The sequence below is a fragment of the Carcharodon carcharias genome, chromosome 17 (genome assembly GCF_017639515.1).
Source record: "Carcharodon carcharias isolate sCarCar2 chromosome 17, sCarCar2.pri, whole genome shotgun sequence".
Taxonomy (NCBI): Eukaryota; Metazoa; Chordata; class Chondrichthyes; order Lamniformes; family Lamnidae; genus Carcharodon; species Carcharodon carcharias.
This window is the reverse complement of record NC_054483.1, coordinates 15,154,104-15,174,478: the sequence shown is the minus strand read 5'-3', so window position 1 is coordinate 15,174,478 and position 20,375 is coordinate 15,154,104. Positions and strand designations below refer to the sequence as shown.

The 20,375-nt window shown below is 44.4% G+C and overlaps 1 protein-coding gene across 4 annotated transcripts in view; it reads left to right on the top strand.

Moving 5' to 3' along the window:
• Positions 1 to 20,375, top strand: part of tacc1 (transforming, acidic coiled-coil containing protein 1) — a 134,659-nt gene that overhangs the window by 41,904 nt on the left and 72,380 nt on the right. For 2 of the 4 annotated variants that reach the window (XM_041209955.1, XM_041209954.1), the window contains exons 1-2: positions 3,182 to 3,725; positions 3,902 to 4,023. In XM_041209955.1, the coding sequence (XP_041065889.1) occupies positions 3,589 to 3,725; positions 3,902 to 4,023 (259 nt within the window). In that variant the 5' untranslated portion in view covers positions 3,182 to 3,588. Of the gene's footprint in view, positions 1 to 3,181; positions 3,726 to 3,901; positions 4,024 to 20,375 lie in introns of those variants that run through there. The other 2 variants (XM_041209956.1, XM_041209957.1) reach the window with 2 other exon arrangements.

Genomic DNA, 20,375 nt, shown 5'->3' with positions numbered 1-20,375 from the left:
TGGTTATCTCCACCTATCACTGGCCTTCCACCTAGCTCTTCTTGTCCCAACACCTCCCCCCACCATGCCCCACCCCCCCCCACCCCCCACCACCACCACCTTAAACCAGCTTATATTTCACCCCTTTTCTATTTTTACTTAGTTCTGTTGAAGGGTCTTGAGGACCTGAAACGTCAACTGTGTTGCTCTCCGCTGATGCTGCCAGACCTGCTGAGTTTTTCCAGGTATTTTTGTTTTTGTTTTTGTGTTGTACACTGAGTCACGACTGGCACAGCTCTGACATTTAAATAAGATCAAAAGTAGAAGCAGGAGTAGGCTAATCAACATGCCAACACCTTTGTGTGAAGTTCCTCTTGTCTGCCACATTGTGAAGATACTAATGGGTTAAAAAGTCTCCAAGCTTTATATCTTCCTGAATAATTAAGAGTGTGTACAATAGAACCTCAGGGCAGTAGATAACAGTGTAAATTCCATTCATTTCTCAAGATCTCAGGTTGCGGATGCTGTCAGATCTCGGTGTTCTGAGCTGGGTTTTACGTATCACTGAGGCCAATGGGGTTAAAAACAGCCTACTGCAAGCCCCTGGATCCATATCATTCAAACAGAACAATTAATTTAGTGACAAATTTATGACCAAATAGAATTAGAATGCCTGAGTTTCTTGGGACAGATTGGCAGCTTTCAAAGGCTATGATGCCGCAACAATCATAGTTAGGTGCACGCTGGGTGAGATAGCAAAGGAACTTCCTGCAAATGTTTCAATGTGCTCCTCAGAAACTATGCATGGGACATTTTCAACCGACAGGTGCCTTGTCTAGGGAGAACAATTTAAGATTCTCTCCTGAGCCCCTGGGTCCTGTTATCATTTCAGTGTACAGTGACACTGGCAATGGTCTGGGAACAGATCTCCAGTGAACATAGGACACAGTGGGGCAGGGAGGTGGAGTTTGGCCGGCAGCGGCTGGATGGAGAAAGATGGACAGTAAACCCATAACAGTAGGTGCAATGAATTAAGCAGTTGATTGTAACCAGATCTAATTTTTAGAAAAGAAAGGCTTGCATTTATATAGTGCTTTTCACAACCACTGAATGTCTCAAAGTGCTTTACAGCCACCTTGCAGTAAGAAGGTCATCTGTTTAGACTGAGCTGCATTGATCGCTGGAAGTTTTTGAATAACCTCTAGAATTTTGTGAGGAAAATAGTTCTGGGGCCTGTTAAAGGCTACTAAATATACTCCTGTCTGTCACTTTTGAATGCAAAATCAGGACTTTGGTGAAGCTATTGCCAATCAGAATGTATTAATCTGTGAGTTCAGCTGTAAGTCCACTGCAGCTTTGCTGGGGAGCGTAACTCTGGGGAGATAGAGGATTTCTGGGGAGCCACTACACTGCACTCTGCTGCCTCACTTACTAACGCATTCAAATATATGCAAATGACAGAAGGAGCTTATCTGATAGATTTCCTGCTATTTGCACCATAGTGACATTTGGATGCAAGTGACATCTGATTGCTTGAGGGGGCCTTTAATGGCTAATTGGCCAAAATATCTGCGCATTCCATTGCAGGGTGGTTAGCTGTGTGTGTCCCCTTGCTATCTTTCTCTCCTCCTTTCAGAACCTACTCCTTTGACCAGACAGTTGGTCATTGAACCTAACATATCATTATCTGGCTCTGTGTCAAACAGCAAGTGTTTGTTGTAGTGTAATTCAAGGAATGAAAGCTGCAGGGGTTTAGGAGCATCTGCTGAAACCAGAGGCAGAGAAATAATTCCTATTGTCCCTCGCAAACCTTACCTGCATTGTGCCCGCAGACCTTCCTCCAGCCATGAGTCCTACAAGATCTCGGCACTGCTCCAGTTCTCGCGTTACCCTATTTTAATTTCTCCACCATTGGCGGCCTTGCCTTCAGCTGCTTGGGCTCTGACCTCTCCATCTCTCTACCTCTCTTTCCTCCTTAAAGACATTCCTTAAAGTCTACTTCTTTGACCAAGCTTTAGTCATCTGTCCTAATATGTCCTTATGTGGCTCAGTGTCAAATTTTGTTTGATAATGTTGCTGCGAAGTGGTCAAATTAGTACCAGGGATGATCTCACAACCTCAGAAGTCAGTATCCTGAGTTATACTTTCCATCTTGCCTTCAGAGCATATCTCAACCTGTCGCTAATGTCAGTATACTTTGGAATCTGCAGTCTATGGTTGATTTCATTTGCAAGAGTATTAACTGGCTTTCAGCCTAAACTGTACAACTGGCAATACAGTTCAGAGGATCATAATTAGCAGTTAAATATATATGGCCTGATGTGACTGATAGTTTAGTTGAGGTTCTGTCTGGCTAAAAATAAATACACTGATTTAATTGATTTGATAGAGGTATTAGATTTGATAGAGGATTCAAAATGATGATGGGCCTGGACAGAGTAGATCGGGAGAAACTATTCCCATTGCCTGAGGATTTGAGAACCAGAGGGCACAGATTTAAAGTCCTCGGCAAAAGAGGCAATGGCAACAGGGGGAGAAACCTGTTCTTGCAGAGAGTGTTTGGGATCTGGAATGCACTGCCTGAAAATGAGGTGGAAGCATGTTCAACCAAGGCATTCAAAAGGGAATTAGATTATTATCCAAAAAGGAGAAATGTGCAGGGAGGTGGTGGAGCAGCGCTCAGTAAATTGCTCCTTCAGAGGGCCAGCACAGACACGATAGGCCGAATGGCCTCCTTCTGTGCTGTAACCGTTCTATGATTCACGAATCTACTAAATAATTTATAAAGGACATTAATGTCAAGTTTAGAACCCATCTTAGGTATAATGTGTATGTCTATCATCCTGGGTGTTTGGCTTTAAGTTTTCTTTGCCATCAGAGTACAGGACCAGCCGCCTTTGAAGCTGCTTCCTTGCTGTCATGGATGTGAAGTTATTTTTACATTCAGAGCTGCTGTTGAGCTTTAATGAACTCGCTTTGCTGGAAGTCTCAGTAGCAGCGAATTCTGCAGGTTGGATTTAACCATCATCCTGACAGAAAAAAAACACAGGGGGGGACTGGCTCACGGGATAACAAACACGCTGACAGATCTCCCTCTCTCTCTCACCACCAACCCCCGCCCCCATCCTCAAATCGGGTTAGTACAATCTGAGGGGCGGATCTTGAGAGAATGCTTCTGCTATCTGCCACCCAGCTGATTCTTGTTTGGCATTTAGATGCTGGCGGAGGGAGATCGCTGGATGAGAGCAGACTTGTGCGCTATTTTTTTCTCTCTCTTTCATTCTCTCCCTCCACCCTCTCTCTCTCCCCTCCAAGTGGGCCGCAGAATGGGAGCAAAAATAACTCCGGTCTGTTGGAAAGTTGCTGGAACCCAGTGAGAGAAAGAACTGAAACTGTCATGCAATTGCAAGCAAAACGCCAGGCTACAGGCAGCGGAAGAAACTGACTTGATGTTTCACATGTAACCACATCCGTGATTTTAGCAGAAGCCCACATTCAGTTAGTCACACACACACACACACACACGCCAGTAATTTTTTTTTAAGTTTCCCTCCATTTTGTGAGAAGCAGCAGCAGCAGCAGCCCCTCTGAGCAGGCTATTTGTTTCCAATGGCTTTCAGCCCATGGCAGATCTTGTCTCCCATTCAGTGGGCGAAGTGGACGTGGTCTGTGGTTCGAGCAGGAGCGGGAGCTGAAGACAATGAAGATGAAGGTTCAAAACCCGAAGAGAAAAGGTTAAGCTTCAGGCGAGTGGCTGTCTTGAAGGAAATAAAAGGCTAGGGGTAAAGGAGGGAGGGGAGGTTGTTGTGTGAGGGAGGCAGGCACGGTTGAGAAAGGTCAGTGCAATAAGAGAGAATCAATGAAAGTTGATTTCCGAAGGGAAGATTCTTCATTTTCTCCTTTCTCCTCCTGCTTCCTACAGTTCTGACTCCGAAGCGAATTTCGAGACACCTGAGGCTGATACACCTGTACAGGGGCCAGCAGAGATTGTTGCAGGTGAGCTGGCTGGGAAACACAGAGGAAAACCAGCCACAGATAATGCAGGTAAGGCAATTAACAACAGTCGCCCGTCCTATTTATGGAGCTAAGGCACCAAAAAAAAAGGGAGAAATTGATGTAACTTGACAGGATGCCAGCTGCTTTTCGCTGCAGTGGCCCTTGTGGTTTAACCGTTTTGAGATCAGTGCCGATTAGCATGCCGAATCCAACGTGGATGTTTGAGTAATCGGCCCTCTGCTGTTCTTTCTCGCGTGAATGTACAGCAGAAATGACCATATCCCTTTTCATCCCCAGCTCCGCATTAATGGCACAGTTTCACAGCTGCTTAAGCAGTTATTTTTCAAATGGAAAGGCCTTTTGATCGCTTCTGTTTTGTCATAATCTACCAGCATGGTTTTCCTGGGGATCATTGTTGAATAGACCGAGCTGGAAGTCACTGGAATATTCAGGATTAATGCTGCAGACATACTGGGAAAAGTGCAGTCTTTTCAAAATCACCTTCAAAACCCTGTGTGTGTGTCTCTCTCTCTCTTTCCCCCCAACACCACCCCCCCCCCCCACAGAAAAAAATAGGACATGGATCTTTTCACACTGCAGACAGTTTATTGGATTGTGATGGTTTAAACATATCAATCAGCATGTTATACGTGTGTCCTTATCACGCTTGTGTTAACCAAAGACAAGTATTACCTTCAGTTGCTGAATAGTATGTTTTCAGCCATGGCAACCCATTTGAAATATTCAGATCATGTTTAAATATTTATATACTACATTCAGTGGTTGGATATATTTGGATTTTCACAAAGCATTTGATAAGCTGTTTCGCAAGAGGTGATCACGCAAAGTTAGGGCTGAGATTAGGGTAATTGATTGCCATAGATCGAGGATTGGATAAAGGATCGAAAACAGAATAGGCATAAATGTGTCATTTTCAGGAGAACAGGATGTAACTGGAGGGGGCACAGGGATCCATGTTTAGGCCTAAGCTATTGACCATCTATATCAATGATTTAGATGAGCACCTATATTCAAGTTTGCTAATAATACAAACTTAGGTGGGAAAGTAAACAGTGAGTAGGATGCAAAGCGTCTTCAAAGGAATATAAATATATTAAGTCAGTGGGCCAGAATATGGGAGCTGGAATATAATGTGAAGACGTATGATGTTATTCACTTTGGTCGGAAAGGTAGAAAAGCAGAATCCTCGAATGATGAGAGAGTGGGTATTCAGAGGAATCTGGGTGGGCTTGTACATGGTTCGGAAAGTTAACACTCAGCTATTGCGAGCGATTAGGAAGGCAGTGGCATGTTGGCCTTTAGTACGAAGGGATTGGAATACAAGAGTGTAGCAATTGTACAGGACTTTGGTGAGACCACACTTCGAATACTGTGTACAGTTTTGGCTTCCTTACCTAAGGAAGGACACATTTGACTTTGAGGGACTGTAACTAAGGTTGACTAGACTGATTCCTGGTATGAGGAAATTGTCCTATGAGGATAGATAAGTAAATTCCCTCCAATTTAGAAGAGTGAGAGTTGATTTCACTGAAATGTATAAATTCTCAAGGGGCCAGACTGACAGGGTAAATACTGGAAAGATGTTTTGCCTGACTAGGAAGTCTAGAATGTGGGACATGGGGTGGGATTTCCTGGACTTGCCCACCGCCAGGATCACTCAGTCCCGCTGAAAGTCGGTGGGCTTTTGGCTGGGCTATTGAATCCCCCATGGTGGCTCCCACCACAAAGAGGCTGGAAAATCCTGGCCATAGTCTTAGATGCTGCTGAGAGCTGACACGAGGAGAAATTTCTTCACTGAGGCTTGCGGACTTCTGAAATTCTCTACCCCAGAAGGTAGTGGATGCTCCATTTTTGGGGAGATGGATAGATCCAAAGGGTATCGGATGATATGGGGATAATGCAGCCAAGTGAAGTTGAGGGTAGATGATCAGCCTCGTGTTACTGAATGGTGGAGCAGTCTTGAGGGACCGAATGGCCTACTCCTATTTATGTTCTTATTTTGAAATGAATAATTCTTTTTGCACTACTCCCAGTGGTTTGGAGGGACATCAGCCAATGGTGATTTCAATGTTTTGGATGAGTTAAAGCCTTTGGGTTTGATGTTACAATTTGAGAGATTTTATTATCTGAAGGATGGCTGGTGAGTCAGAGCTTGATTAAAAGACTTAAGTCTGTTGTTGTATTGAATCCAAATCCTAACTTCAGCTCAATCACATCCCATTGATTCTTGAGACAGGGCACAGCCCCAATCTGGCTGTCAACAGCCTTGACCTAAGATCCAGAACTGCACTTAAGACTAGGAAAACAGTGAATTTGAATAGCCATGATAGTGGAGAGGTGAGGTACTGATGTATATTCATGCTCATGCACCACACAAGATCCCAAACCCCTTTCCCATCCCTGACCAATGCATTGATCCTAGATCATGAGCACAAGGTGCCTTACACTCTTTGCCCCTTTACTCATTTTCTGATTTGATGGGACGACAGTCATTCTGAAGGCACATCTATCAATAATTCTGGACGTTCTCAATATGACACATTGCTGCACCTCAAGTTGTATATTTCCAGTATAGGCTCAATGGGCAAATTCTGTGCTGTATCATTCGATGATTCCATGCGTTAGAAATCAAGTCTCCAGACTTGTTCCAGCTTGAATCTTGAAAAGGAGACCAGATGGAGGCCAGGTATTACTTTGGTAAGTAGAAAGGGCCAGTCCAAGTTACAGCTAACTTTCCCAGAGCAGCATTGTCAGGAATAACCTCAACCTAGGGACGATGCTCAACATAGGGGCATCCAAATCTGTGTGTTTGCTCTTTGTTTTTGAAAAAAAACCTTTCCACTCCACTTTTTCTTCCCACTCCTTCCTTTCTTAAAGGATCTGAAGGATTATGAACTTTTTAATACTAGTTTTTAAGTAACTTTAAAAAGAAACCCTGAAATCTTCAAAGAACAGAATTTGGTGCAGTCTGTCTCTTGGGTACAATTCCACAGTCACCGGTCAGGAATTTGGCTAAGTGGCAATTGTTTAATTGAGGAATAATGATGGTGGCCAAGACACTAGAGAGAACTCTCCTGTCCTTTGAATCCTCACATGAGATCCTTTACATCTTTAATATCTTGATCTCTTTACTATCTGTACGGTGCTGCACCAAAGTGTCAGCTTTAATCATGTGCTGAAGTCTCTGGAGTGGGGCTTGAACGTGGAACGTTCTGACTCGGACAGGTATGACCCATGCAGGTACCAGCTTCTGACCGTAAAGTGACAGTCAGCTCACAGATCTGACCAATACTCGTGGCTGTGCATTCGTGCTTTTATATAGGTACAGATTGTCACTGAATCACCAGCTAAATTTTCATGTTTGGAGGCAGCAGACAGAACATTTTTTCTTTACTAATATTTAAAATAAAGTGGTCAAGCAATGGGATAGAACTCTTCCATATAGAAAATGCCAGTGAGGCACAGGCAGGAGGTTTTGAGTTAATGTCTTGTCAGGTGGGGAGGGATGGTCTCACAACTCTGTCCGTATTGATTGGATTCATGTCCTCCTATTTAATCACTCATTTCATGGTGTTGCAAGAGTTGAAACATGAACTGTGCAGGAAAATAATTCTAGTAATGTCTCAGTTGTTCCTGAGTTAGTTGATCTGATTTCAGGGGTCATGGTAACCTGATGAAAGAGTGCAGTCACAATCCTGCTGGTAAAGTGTCTGCATTTGGGTAATGGGTTCAGACACATCCCACCAATGATCTGGTGGATTGCTGACACTCACCAACACTCACTACATAAAGAATGACCAGATATGAGTGCCGTCGACACCCATTTAGCTGGACCTCAGCTTTAAGACCATAATATAATGGAAGCAGGAGTAGGCCATTCAGCTCCTCGAGCTGCTGTGCCTTTCAGTCAGGTCATAATAAGACCATAAGACATAGGAGCAGAAATTAGACCATTCGGCCCATCAAGTCTGCTCCGCCATTCAATTATGGCTGATAAGTTTCTCAACCCCATTCTCCTGCCTTCTCCCCGTAACCTTTGATCCCCGTACCAATCAAGAACCTATCTATTTCGGTCTTAAATACACTCAATGACCTGGCCTCTACAGCCTTCTGTGGCAATCAATTCTATAGATTCACCACTCTCTAGCTAAAGAAGTTTCTCCTCATCTCTGTTCTAAAAGGTCTTCCCTTTACTCTGAGGCTGAGCCCTCAGGTCCTAGTCTCTCCTACTAATGGAAACATCTTCCCCACGTCAACTCTATCCAAGCTTTTCAGTATTCTGTAAGTTAATGAATTGCTACCTCAGATACAGACTCCCACACTATCCCCATACCCTCCAATTCCTTTATGTTGATCTCTGACTTGAATGTACTCAATGACGGAACATCCAGAGCTCTTTATAATAAAGAATTTCAAAGATTCACAGCCCTATTGGTCAAGAAATTTCTCAGTTCTAACTGGCTGACTCCTTATTCCAAGATCCCCAAGTCTAGTCTCTCCAGCCAGGGAAAACCTACACCCATCAACCATCCTGTAAGAACTTTGTTTCAAAGAGGTCACCTCACATTCTTCTAAACTCCAGGGAATAGAGACCTTTTCTACTCAATTTCTCCTCATTGGACATCTCAGGAACGAGTCTCGTGAACCTTTATTGCACTCCCTCTAAGCCAAGTATATCTTTCTTTTGCTAAGGAGACTAATTGTGTACACAGTACACTAGCTATGGTCTCACTAATGCCCTAAACAATTGTGGTAAGACTTGTTTATATGTCAATCTCTTTGTAGTAAAGGCTAACATAATATTTGAAATGTAAACAGAAAATGCTGGAAAAACTCAGCAGGTCTGGCAGCATCTGTGGAGAGAGAAACAGTCAAATGGACTCAATGTTAATTCTGTTTCTCACCACAGATGCTGCCAGACCTGCTGAACTTTTCCAGCATTTTCTGTTTTCATTTCAGATTCCCAGTGTCGCCAGTATTTTGCTTTCCTTATTAAATTTTCCTCACTTCTAGATGAGTGGAGAACGTAGGGAGAACTTGGAATCTGAAGTCGTTGGTAACCACTGTAAAGGTTTCAAATATGAGATATTCCAGATACATCCTCTGCTCCTGTGACATCTGAGTACACTCATTTCCCCTATGTTTCTTGTTCCTGTTTTGATGAACACACAGCCAGCTGTTTTTGGTACATTGTTACTCCCCAGAGCTCTAGAGCCTATTTTAGATTGTTAACTGACTGATCAGTATAATTAAAGGGGCAGTCTCACCTCTTGCAGAAGCACTTTTTTTAGGGGAAGGCACTATCCCAACAACACTACAGTTCATGATCTGAATTTAATGTAAGTTGAGGCCAAAAAGTAAAATAGGAGTGAAAAACTTAAAAATGCTGCTGGCAGTGAAGGTAGTGCAGGGAGAGAGCTTTTGGATCATGTGCCCCTGGTTAATACAGGATTTGTAACTGCCCCGGCCCCTCATTTTGCAGTGATAAGAGTTCCTTTGAAGATATTAGACAATGCAGTGACAGAATGATACAGTAAATGGAAGATTTAAATTATCCAAACGGGAGCTCACGATCTATGAAGTTATGGGTGGGGTCAATGGAAGACAAATTCAGCCTCCAGCCAAAGAGCCTTTCATTGCAGTCTGCACCAGTCTATTCAAGAGAGGAAGGGAATGGCTGGGGGCAGTGGAGGTGGCAGTAGTAGAGGTGGGTTTTTTTTTATCCTGTGCCAGATCCTGAGAACTTGCTCGAACACTTACCCTGTCAACATTGCTGTTTGAGGGAAGAATGGGGCCAATTTAAATCCAAAATATAATCCTTTCAAATTACAAATAGAAAATCCGGATTCCAAAACTGTTAAACATTTTTTTAAAAATATGCTCTGGAGCGGATATCCTTAAACTATCAATAACAGGCCTTTGGAGAGCATTTTTGATGTGACTGTGCTTTTTGATGTGTAATTTTTGTTTCTAATTTGAAATATATTTGGATTTTGCAGATGGTTTTAGTTAGTTCAAGCTGAGTCATAAAAGAGCAGAAAGTTCCTGGGTTCAGTTGCTGGGCTGTCATGAGATTGCTAACCTTATCAAGGGCAGTAGGAATGGTGGCTCAAAGGTTAGTTTATGAGCTGGCGGGAAAGGGAAAAACAAATTAACTGGGGTTTCCATTATTGTTGGAAATGTCAGAATGAGGATTGGGACCAGGATTAGCCCATTTTGTACTGAGCTGTGGCCTGCAGGGAGTTGACCCCTTCAGGACAGCAACAGGGCCAGTAGCAGGAAATGAAGCAGCAAAACTTTTGAGGCGGAATATGATCATTTCACAAGTGATAGCAGTGAAGTGGTTAATCAGCTCTGTGCTCCAAACAAAGGTATTATACAGGATGCAGCATTCTACTGGGATTGTGACAAAGGTCAACTGGGTGGGAGACTGTAAACCACAACACAATGCTATAATTTTCTTGCCATACACCATGTTCAAAATATGGATAAAAATAGTTGATCCAACAACGCACTGTGAACTCCAAAAGGAACAAAATGTTTATTATGGTGCTCTGCATTCCATTAGAAGGGACATAATCTTCTTAAAACATTTTGTGTGGCCATTAGTTTTTATGGGGGTGGCAGAAATGTCATGTGTCCTTTTTTTGCTGTTGGCATGGAGCGTTTATTACAAAGTGAAGCATTTCAGTATGATTCACATAACTGCATCATGGCTTTGTGAACAAATACTTCTCCATTCTCTAAACAGCCTGATTTTGAGAAGTGTACATGAACTGAGAGACCCTGGTATCCATATACACAAATCCTTAAAGGTGGCAGGGCGATTTGGTGAGGTGGTTAGAAATAACATGGGTCTCTTGGGTTTATAAATAGAGGAGTAGGATATAAGAGTAAAGAAATTTATGCTAGAAATTTATCAATCGCTTGTTCAGCCTCAGCTGGAGAATTGTGACAAGTCTGGACATCACATTTCAGTAATGATGTAAAGAGGAGATTTACCCAGATGTTACGAGGCAAGAGGGACTTCATTTGTCTAAAGAAGTTGGAAATATTAGGGTGGTTTTCCTTCAAATAGGGAAGCGTAAAAGATGACCTAATTAAGGGTTTCAAGACGATGAAACATTCCATCTGGCAAGTAGCTCATTAACCAGAGGGCACGGATTCAAACTCAGGGGAAAATGATCAAAGTGGGGGGGGGCGGGGTTATAAGAGTATTTTCCATTTAGTTCTTGGGATGTAGAATGGTGTAGCTGTAAAGCTGATTCCAAGAAGAATTTTAAGAGGGTTGGGCAAAGAATGAGGAACTTGCAGGAAATGGTACAAAAAATGGGCACGTGGGACTCAGCACGACGACTCCTTCAAAGAACTATCACAGGTATGATGGGCTGAATGGTCTCCTTCACTGTGTAAATTTCTGGGATTCTGTGGAGTGGATTTTTCTGATGACAAAAAAATATATATTTTCCTCTCACTTCAGTATTATATTGCTCCTGTGTTCTGCAAAGTTGGGTAAGAGAAAAACGCCTGTTTTGGGTGCACCTTAATTTTTTTGTTTCCCATATGTGCTTTCCTAAAAAGTGCCCATTGGGTTGTTGGTGTAGCTGGATCTGTGGATTTCTGAGACTGGGATCTAGCTCCTGATCCACCATCTGCTTTTGACTTTCAAGTTTTCGAGTTGTTGTGATCTTCTGGCCTGTGTCCTGATGGGAGAGGAGGTGAAGGCAGTTCGGCAGATGATGAAAAAGCTTTTTGGTGATGCATGTGACTTAATACAGGATGCAAACTCCTATCTATTTTAGAAGCCATTGAGAATCTTCTAGGATCTAATTCTTCAAATGGGAGCACAAGTCTGTCATTCTGTAATCACTGTGATAAAAATCACCCAATGCCAATTGTTTATGTCAGTCTGGTAAGAAGCATAGTTCATCATGTGACTATAGGACATTTGTAGAAATTTTTAATGTGCTAGGTTTCAAACTATTTCGACTTTTTTATTGCAATATCAGGATCAGTATTACAAGAGTTCATTCCTCACAGGACATGAGCACTGGTGAATAACCATTGCTTCCTCGAATTCCATTCCGCTCGAGACTACACTGAACCTTACAATTTGGAGAGGGCACCTCTCTCTTTCACATGTAAATCAGGTGCAGCAAAGTCTGTATGGCCTGGTGGCAAGAGTTTACATCCTAAAGAGGAATAGCACCATTTATATGCATCAATGACAATGAGATTTACGAAGAACAATACGCCACACTACAAATCGACACATTGCCCTCTGTCCCCCTGTCCCAGCCCAGTGTCCCACACTGCCCCGTGTCCCCTGATCCAGCCCCATGTCACCCATCCCAGCTCCAGCCCCCTATTTCTCCAGATGTCTTGCCAGATCAGGCCACTGTCCCCCTTCACTATAACACGGTGAGCAATGTCACACACTGTCAGATGCCATATTGGTTTACAGCAATAAGTAACACTGTGACGTGTCAAACCACAGAGAGTAGTACCTGCATCAGGAACAAGTAGGTCAAGGCAATGTAGAGGAAAAAAAACTGAATGCAAGGAATTAATGATTCAGCAGACAAAGTCCCAAGTTCTTTCGTGTAGCCTGACAAGTTGCATTAAACTACACAGAATTTAGTTATAAATTCTTGATTCAGCCTCATTTATTTCCTTATCTTGTCATTAACAAAATTCTGAAAATGATCCTGGGCTTCATATTTTATGATTTAATTGTGGAAAGATGGATGAAGTCCTCCCTGATCAGATGGTGGTTTTATAACCTGCCGTCTGGAAAGTAGTTGCAGGATTTTAATATTTGTTCATTAATATTCCTGAAACCAAGAACTCTTTATCATAATATCATTATCCTTCACTTACGATTAGTTACAGCTTTGAATTCTGCACTAACATCCAAAGAGACCTAAATCATTTTGCATTAATGAATAGACTCACGCATAAAACACGAATGTGGCTCCTCACTGGAACTAATCCATCCTTTGCCTTTGAAAGTCAATTCTCATTCATCTGATACCCATTGCAAATGATCATCCAGTGCATTTGCTCTGTTCAGACATGAGTATTGGAGGACATGGCAGACTCAGAAGGTTCACGGAGATGATGCTGTTGTGCAAGGAGCATTGATTCAGTGACATTGAGAGAGGTTGGAAAGCAGGTTCCATTTTTTGATGGGGGGGCATGGGGTGCGATTTCTGGTGGTATCAGCATGAGGGCAGGGGAAGGGCACAAGGAGTGTAGGCCCAGGGTGTGTGGGTCGTTGGGAAGAGGGGCGCCACATGATGTGTGTGATGAGGAGAGAGATGGCTACAGTGTGTGTGGCTTAATGGCCAGAGAGAGAGGGTCACAGTGTTTAGGTGATGGGGGGGAGGGAGGGGCACAGGGTGTGGCTGGGGCAGAGGGAGGGGCACAGGGTGTGGCTGAGAGGGCGGAGGGAGGGGCACGGGGTGTGGCTGAGAGGGCGGAGGGAGGGGCACGGGGTGTGGCTGAGAGGGCGGAGGGAGGGGCACGGGGTGTGGCTGAGAGGGCGGAGGGAGGGGCACGGGGTGTGGCTGAGAGGGCGGAGGGAGGGGCACGGGGTGTGGCTGAGAGGGCAGAGGGAGGGGCACGGGGTGTGGCTGAGAGGGCGGAGGGAGGGGCACGGGGTGTGGCTGAGAGGGCAGAGGGAGGGGCATGGGGTGTGGCAGAGGGAGGGGCACGGGGTGTGGCAGAGAGGGCGGAGGGAGGGGCACGGGGTGTGGCAGAGAGGGCGGAGGGAGGGGCACAGGGTGTGGCAGAGAGGGCGGAGGGAGGGGCACGGGGTGTGGCTGAGAGGGCGGAGGGGCACGGGGTGTGGTTAATGGGGCGGAGGGGCACGGGGTGTGGCTGGAGGGCGGAGGGAGGGGCACGGCGTGAGGATGAGAGGGCGGAGGGAGGGGCACGGGGTGTGGCTGAGAGGGCGGAGGGGCACGGGGTGTGGTTAATGGGGCGGAGGGGCACGGGGTGTGGCTGAGAGGGCGGAGGGAGGGGCACGGCGTGAGGATGAGAGGGCGGAGGGAGGGGCACGGGGTGAGGATGAGAGGGCGGAGGGAGGGGCACGGGGTGAGGATGAGAGGGCGGAGGGAGGGGCACGGGGTGAGGATGAGAGGGCGGAGGGAGGGGCACGGGGTGAGGATGAGAGGGCGGAGGGAGGGGCACGGTGTGAGTGGGTGACGCGGCCGAGAGAGGGGCACAGTGTGCAGTCCGTGGGTGAGATGAGGAGAAATTCAGAAAATAACAACGGAAGCTGCAGTTTTCCAAAAAAGAATAATTTGGAAATAAATCCTGGCTGTGGCTTGCTGTAGGAACACCTACATTCGCATTTTGCGCTCACTCGTGACACTGCTTTGAATTGAGGCTCATCAGAGTTTTTCGCTGCAGCAGGATCAGCAGAGGGGGAGATGAGAACTTAAGGAATGGCATGATGAAAAAGATTTTCTGATTGTACTACCAATGTACTATCCTCGATTGCAATAGTATTTTCTGCCTCTGTGGTTTAATAGCTTTAGCAAGGGGAAAGATGTGTTGCCAGTTTTATTTATGGGGGATTTTATCGACAATTAGGGGACCCTCTGAGTCACATTTGTCTGTAATGAGCAATATGATGAAGAATTGAGTAGAAAGGTTGATTTATGTCTGTTCTGCAATGACTGTGTTTCAGACCCTTTTGCCACAAGGTTGAATCTGGGAGAAACCTTTGCTCCAAAATAGTGCTTTTCCTGGGACTTGGCGCCTGCAGCTATCATTTGTTGCTGTCTCCAATGTGAGAATCTGATGACGAGAATCAATTAGGCTCCTCAAACGTGAGATTAAATTGAGAGTCCCTGAACCGGTTTTACCCTTTGAATGTGTTTACAGTCACAGCAAAATGGAGGGACGCACTGAGTGCAGCCCATAGCATTCGTGTGCAGACAGTGATTAATAACGATTGCACCATTGTTAGGGAGCAGGAGAATAGCAACTGGAGCTGGCCTTTACCAGGGGGAGAGATTATCCCTTCTTGTTCTAACTGGCTTGCTCTTAATACTGTTGGTTATCTCATTTAATAATTAGGTAGATTACCATAAAACAGAGGCACTTTAATGTATATTCAAATGAAATATTCTGACACTTTGATTAATTTACACGCTTTCTTGCCTCCTGTAGTAAGGAGATAGTGTTTTAGCTTCAAGGTAAAAGGTTGCAGCATTTTGCACATTTAATTGTTCTCCGCTAAAGCAGGGCTGCATTCATTGCAGAGGGAGTGGTGCTGAGTCCTCTTAGTGAATGCCTGTATGACTGAATGGTTTGCTAGCCCACTTCAATGGGCATAGTTTGATTCGAGTCCCAGGTGGGCCAGACTGGCGAGGGCTTGATAGGGTTCCTTACCAACAAGACAGGAGTAGATGATTAACTTTTCACAACTTGGTTGGTTTTGTATTGAGCCTTACACAGCCTCAGGACATCTCAAAGTGCTTTGCAACCAATGCAGTACTTTTGAAAAGTCATCACTGTTGTATTGTTGGAAACATGGCAGCTAATTCGTGCACAGCAAGTTCCCACAAACAGCAATGTGATAATTGTTGTCTAAGAGTCTGGCATAGAAAGATTTAATGTGGAACTGGGTACAGTACTGCCCACAACATGATATAAAGGAGCACGTGACCTGAGGCTTGAGGACAGTCTGTTACTGGACAGAGACATGTGTACAGGCAAGCATGGAGATAGCTCTTAGCTTTGTACAAATATACATTATAAGGTCTTAGCTATGAGCAGCTGATAAATACTTAACTGTTAAACTATACAAGACTCAGAACCTCTTTGTGAGACCTACACACGCCTTACAATGCGGTTTCCTCTACGTTGGAGAGACACCTTCGGTCTGTCCGCAAGCGTAACCCAGACCTCCCTGTCGCTTGCCATTTTAACACTCCACCCTGCTGTCTTGCCCACATGTCTGTCCTTAGCCTGCTGCAATGTTCCAGTGAAGCTCAATGCAAACTGGAGGAACGACACCTCATCTTCCGACTAGGCACTTTACAGCCTTCCGGACTGGATATTGAGTTCAACAATTTTAGATCTTAAACTCCCTCCTCCATCCTCACCCCCTTTCCGTTTCTTCCCCTTTCTCCTTGTTTTTTCCAATAATTTATATATAGATTTTTCTTTTCCCACCTATTTCCATTATTTTTAATGTATTCCACCGATCATTTATCCTTACCTTTTATGCCCTTTTAGTCTTATTTCACCCCACTCCCACTAGAGCTACCTTGCTTGTCCTGCTATCCAGTCTTAATTAGCACATTCTTTTAGATAATATTACCAACTTCAACACCTCTTTGTTCTTTTGTCTGTGACATCTTTTGGTTATCTCCTTCTATCACTGCTTGCTTGTCCCAACAACCACCCCCCCCTTCTCTCCACCCCCCCACACCCCCCTTAAACCAGCTTATATTTCACCCCTCTCCTATTTTTACTTAATTCTGTTGAAGGGTCATGAGGACTCGAAACGTCAACTGTACTCTTCTCCGCCGATGCTGCCAGACCTGCTGAGTTTTTCCAGGTATTTTTTATTTTTTGTTTTGGATTTCCAGCATCCGCAGTTTTTTTTTGTTTTTACCCTACAACAACAATGACAGTACTGTACCCAGTTCCACATTAAATCTTTCTATGCCAGACTCTTAGGCAACAATTATCACATTGCTGTTTGTGGGAACTTGCTGTGCACGAATTAGCTGCCATGTTTCCAACAATACAACAGTGATGACTTTTCAAAAGTACTGCAATGGTTGCAAAGCACTTTGAGACGTCCTGAGGCTGTGTAAGGCTCAATACAAAACCAACCAAGTTGTGAAAAGTTAATCGTCTATTCCTGTCTTGTTGGTAAGGAACCCTGTCGAGCCCTCGCCAGTCTGGCCCACCTGGGACTCGAATCAAACTGTGCCCATTGAAGTGGGCTAGCAAACCACTCAGTCATACAGGCGTTCACTAAGAGGACTCAGCACCACTCCCTCTGCAATGAATGCAGCCCTATTTTAGCGATGCTGATTATTTGAACGATGCTGATTGAGCGATAAGTGTTGTCCAGGACACAGGGGAAACCTCAATCTGGTGCCATGGGATCCTTTACATCTCCCTTTTGTAGGCAGACGGGGCTTTGATTTAACATCTCATCTGAAAAACGGCACCTCCGACAATGTAGTACTCCTTCATTACAGTAAGTAGAATGAATGCAGATGTAACTATTTTTTAAAAAAAAAAACCCACTTGGGGAAGAGAAATAGCAAACAATGAAGTTTTCACTGAGCCGTGTTCCATGGTGAACTAATCCAAAATTACCTTTGCAGCCTTTCACTAAATCTCCAGACCTTTCAAACATCACTTTTCCAAGTTGCAAAGTGTGTTTATTTACTCATGGATTTTAAATGTGATCCCACCAAAATGCTGAGCTGTCTCGTGTAATATGCCTTGTTGAAGTTGAAGAGTAGCACAGCAGAGTGCAAATGTGAGTCGATGCAAATTGGTAACAGCGCTGCCCAGTACAACGTGCCTTAATTACTAGATGCACAGATCTGATAGGCTGGGACCAAAAGCAGGGTCCAGCTTACAGTTCACTGGCATAATGTGATGGAGTATCACCATTTTTTTTATTTTTGCCTACCATTTTACATTTGGAACAGACCTCGAACATGGATGCATGTTACAGGCAAGCACAGAGTAAATTTGTAGAGATAAGTCTGTTTTATATGCGACTTAGCATTACATAGAGTCCAAATGAAAATTACTTGCAGCCTGCACCACCCCACCCTTCATTCCAATTATTTGAGTGTTGTAGCAACTTATTCACATTACTTACCCTGTCTGGAAAAGTTTTAGCAGATAATTTAGCTTTAAATTATCCAAAACAGATTGTCTCTTGCGCTCTTCCTGTTCCTCTGTCAACGTTCAGCCTGATGGCTAGACGATATGTGGCTGGCTGGGTAGCAGGTGCTATTGTAACTGTGATGTACAAACTCGGGCTGCATTTGCCACGTCAGATCACGTGTGAAACACACGAGGTGGGTCAGGGCGAACTCAAACGGACCGAGCATCAAATCAACCTCCAAGCAGAACCTTGCTCAAGGTTTTAAAATTTCACAAAGTCAGGTGTGCAGCTTTCAGATTTTGCCTGTAATGTGTGCTTGATGGATGGATGAATATGTAAACAGGAAGTGTTGAGAAGGGTATTTTCAGTTAAGTACTCCCTAGTTCAGCAGCTGGCTTTTTCTAGTTCAACAGCTAGCTATTCAGTAGACTTAACAAGCACCTGGTGGAAAGTACAGCTCACCAACTGGTGCCCAGACGTTAGAAAAGCTTTAATACCTGGATAGAGGGAGGTTAGGGAGGAACATCTGCTGTTCCTGGCACGTGTTTTCACTTGACTTCAATGCAGCTGTGATGGTTTGGACTTCCCAGGTGTTTTAGTGAGTCTGAGCTTTGGCTGCTGGGTTTGGCTGGCCCCTCCCCCTCGCTTCCTGGCTGCTGGGTCACTGTCTTGTCCTCTGTTGTTAAAACAGCTAAAAGGGACAAAGATGTTACAACTGAGTGTGAAGGAAACCAGCAGGTTTCTCGTGTAAACAAAATCTTAGCATTGTGAGTGTGGTGGTAATGGAAGCTGGAAATGAAACAGCCAAGGGTGAACAGTAAGCTCATCAATAATAAGCATTGTTTCCCATTAAGAAGGTAACATGAGGAAATTCAATACTAAAAGTGTGTTAATGGGGAGATAATAGACAACTCCAAAGCTTTGACCAAGTTTATGACATGATTGCCACTTCCAACAGTGCCTATATCTTTTGTCCTCTCAGTATTGTAGAAGTATTGCTATGGTTAACACCTAGCGTGCCTGAATTTATTTCCTGAAGGATTTTGCAGGGTGTTTAAGCAAACAGTTCCAACCTGTCAGCTGCATGTTACATACTAAGGGTCGTCTTGCATCATCACCAACTGACATCTGGTGGTCAGGAAATCCCGTGCAGTGATTACCTGATTTTCCAAAATGACTTCAAAATGGGATCAGTCTCCTTTCTGCCTTGTTAACACTGGCAATGTGGTCACTGCTATTTTAAAACAAGGTGCCTCTGTCCCTGATGCTTGGGACAGTACACCTGATGGGACAGTACACCTGGTGGTCAAAAATCAAGCTTATTGTCCCATTTTTCACCTGGCATTTGCAACCACAGAATGGAGCCGTTACCTTCACACTCCATTAAAACTGGCAATGAAACTGCAGTTTGGGGTGTCAGAAGCATCTGCCTATGCCAGGCAATAGGACCTTGATTTCCATATTAAAAAGTATGGCGCAACCGGACCCCAGATTGTCATTTTAGGTAGTAGCTGGTTCGGGCCTGCACACTGCAGTCGCTCTCACTCTCGCTCGGTAAAAAAGACATCCAACACGAGCAGGAAAAAAACCTCCAGCACTAGCTACAGGGATGACCAAATCTAGCTTTCCCTGCTGGGGTGGCCTGCTTAGCACTTTCCAGCTCTCCTGGTGAATGCAAGTGAGTTTGAGGCACAGAGGTGGCAGACCTCTGCCATGGGGACAGTGACCAGTGTGAGCCACCGACCAGACCCCGAAAGCCAAAAATAGACCCCAGAATGCATAAGTTGGAAAATTAGTCTTCCAAGTTGAGCAAAATGCTTGTATGCACTGAGGAAGGTTAGTCGTGTAATCTGTTGAAAGTACCTGCAACAGCAGTAGAAGGTGCTCAGGGTGGAGAGCTGAGAAGCGAAAAAAAAAAAGGACCAAGGAAGGTGAAAATTTGAAATAAAATCAGCAAGTGTTGCCAACAGCCAGCAGGTCAGCCCTCCCATTTGTGAAGAGAGAAATGGAGTTCATGTTTCAAGTCTGTGACCTTTTGACAGATGTTGGAGCATCCATTTGTTCCTGCCTTCAAGGCCATCATTCAACATGTGGCAGAAGGCTGCAGACCTGAAACATGAATTCTGTTTCTCCCTCCATTCACAGTGCTTGGGAATTTCCACCAGTTTCTACATATAAATAGGCTCGGGTGCTCATTTTAATGTTGAAGCATCATTGAACACTGGCCCTTGAGAGGACCAAAGGGCCAGAGTAGTTGAATCACTTTGGTTGTATTGAAATTCTCTTGCTCCCCCTGACACTCTTGCCAAGGGGAAGCAGTACAAGATCGACCTGCTCCCGAGCACCAGTCACACCTTGGAAAGTGGATGCGTTAGGACAGGATTAAGGCCTCCTTTTGCTCCCAGGGTTAAATTGGCAGCTGGTAGTCATTGCCCAAATTGCTATGGAAAGAATGACCAGCACTGAAGGAACCAAAGTGATGATATATTCAGGAAAGGGA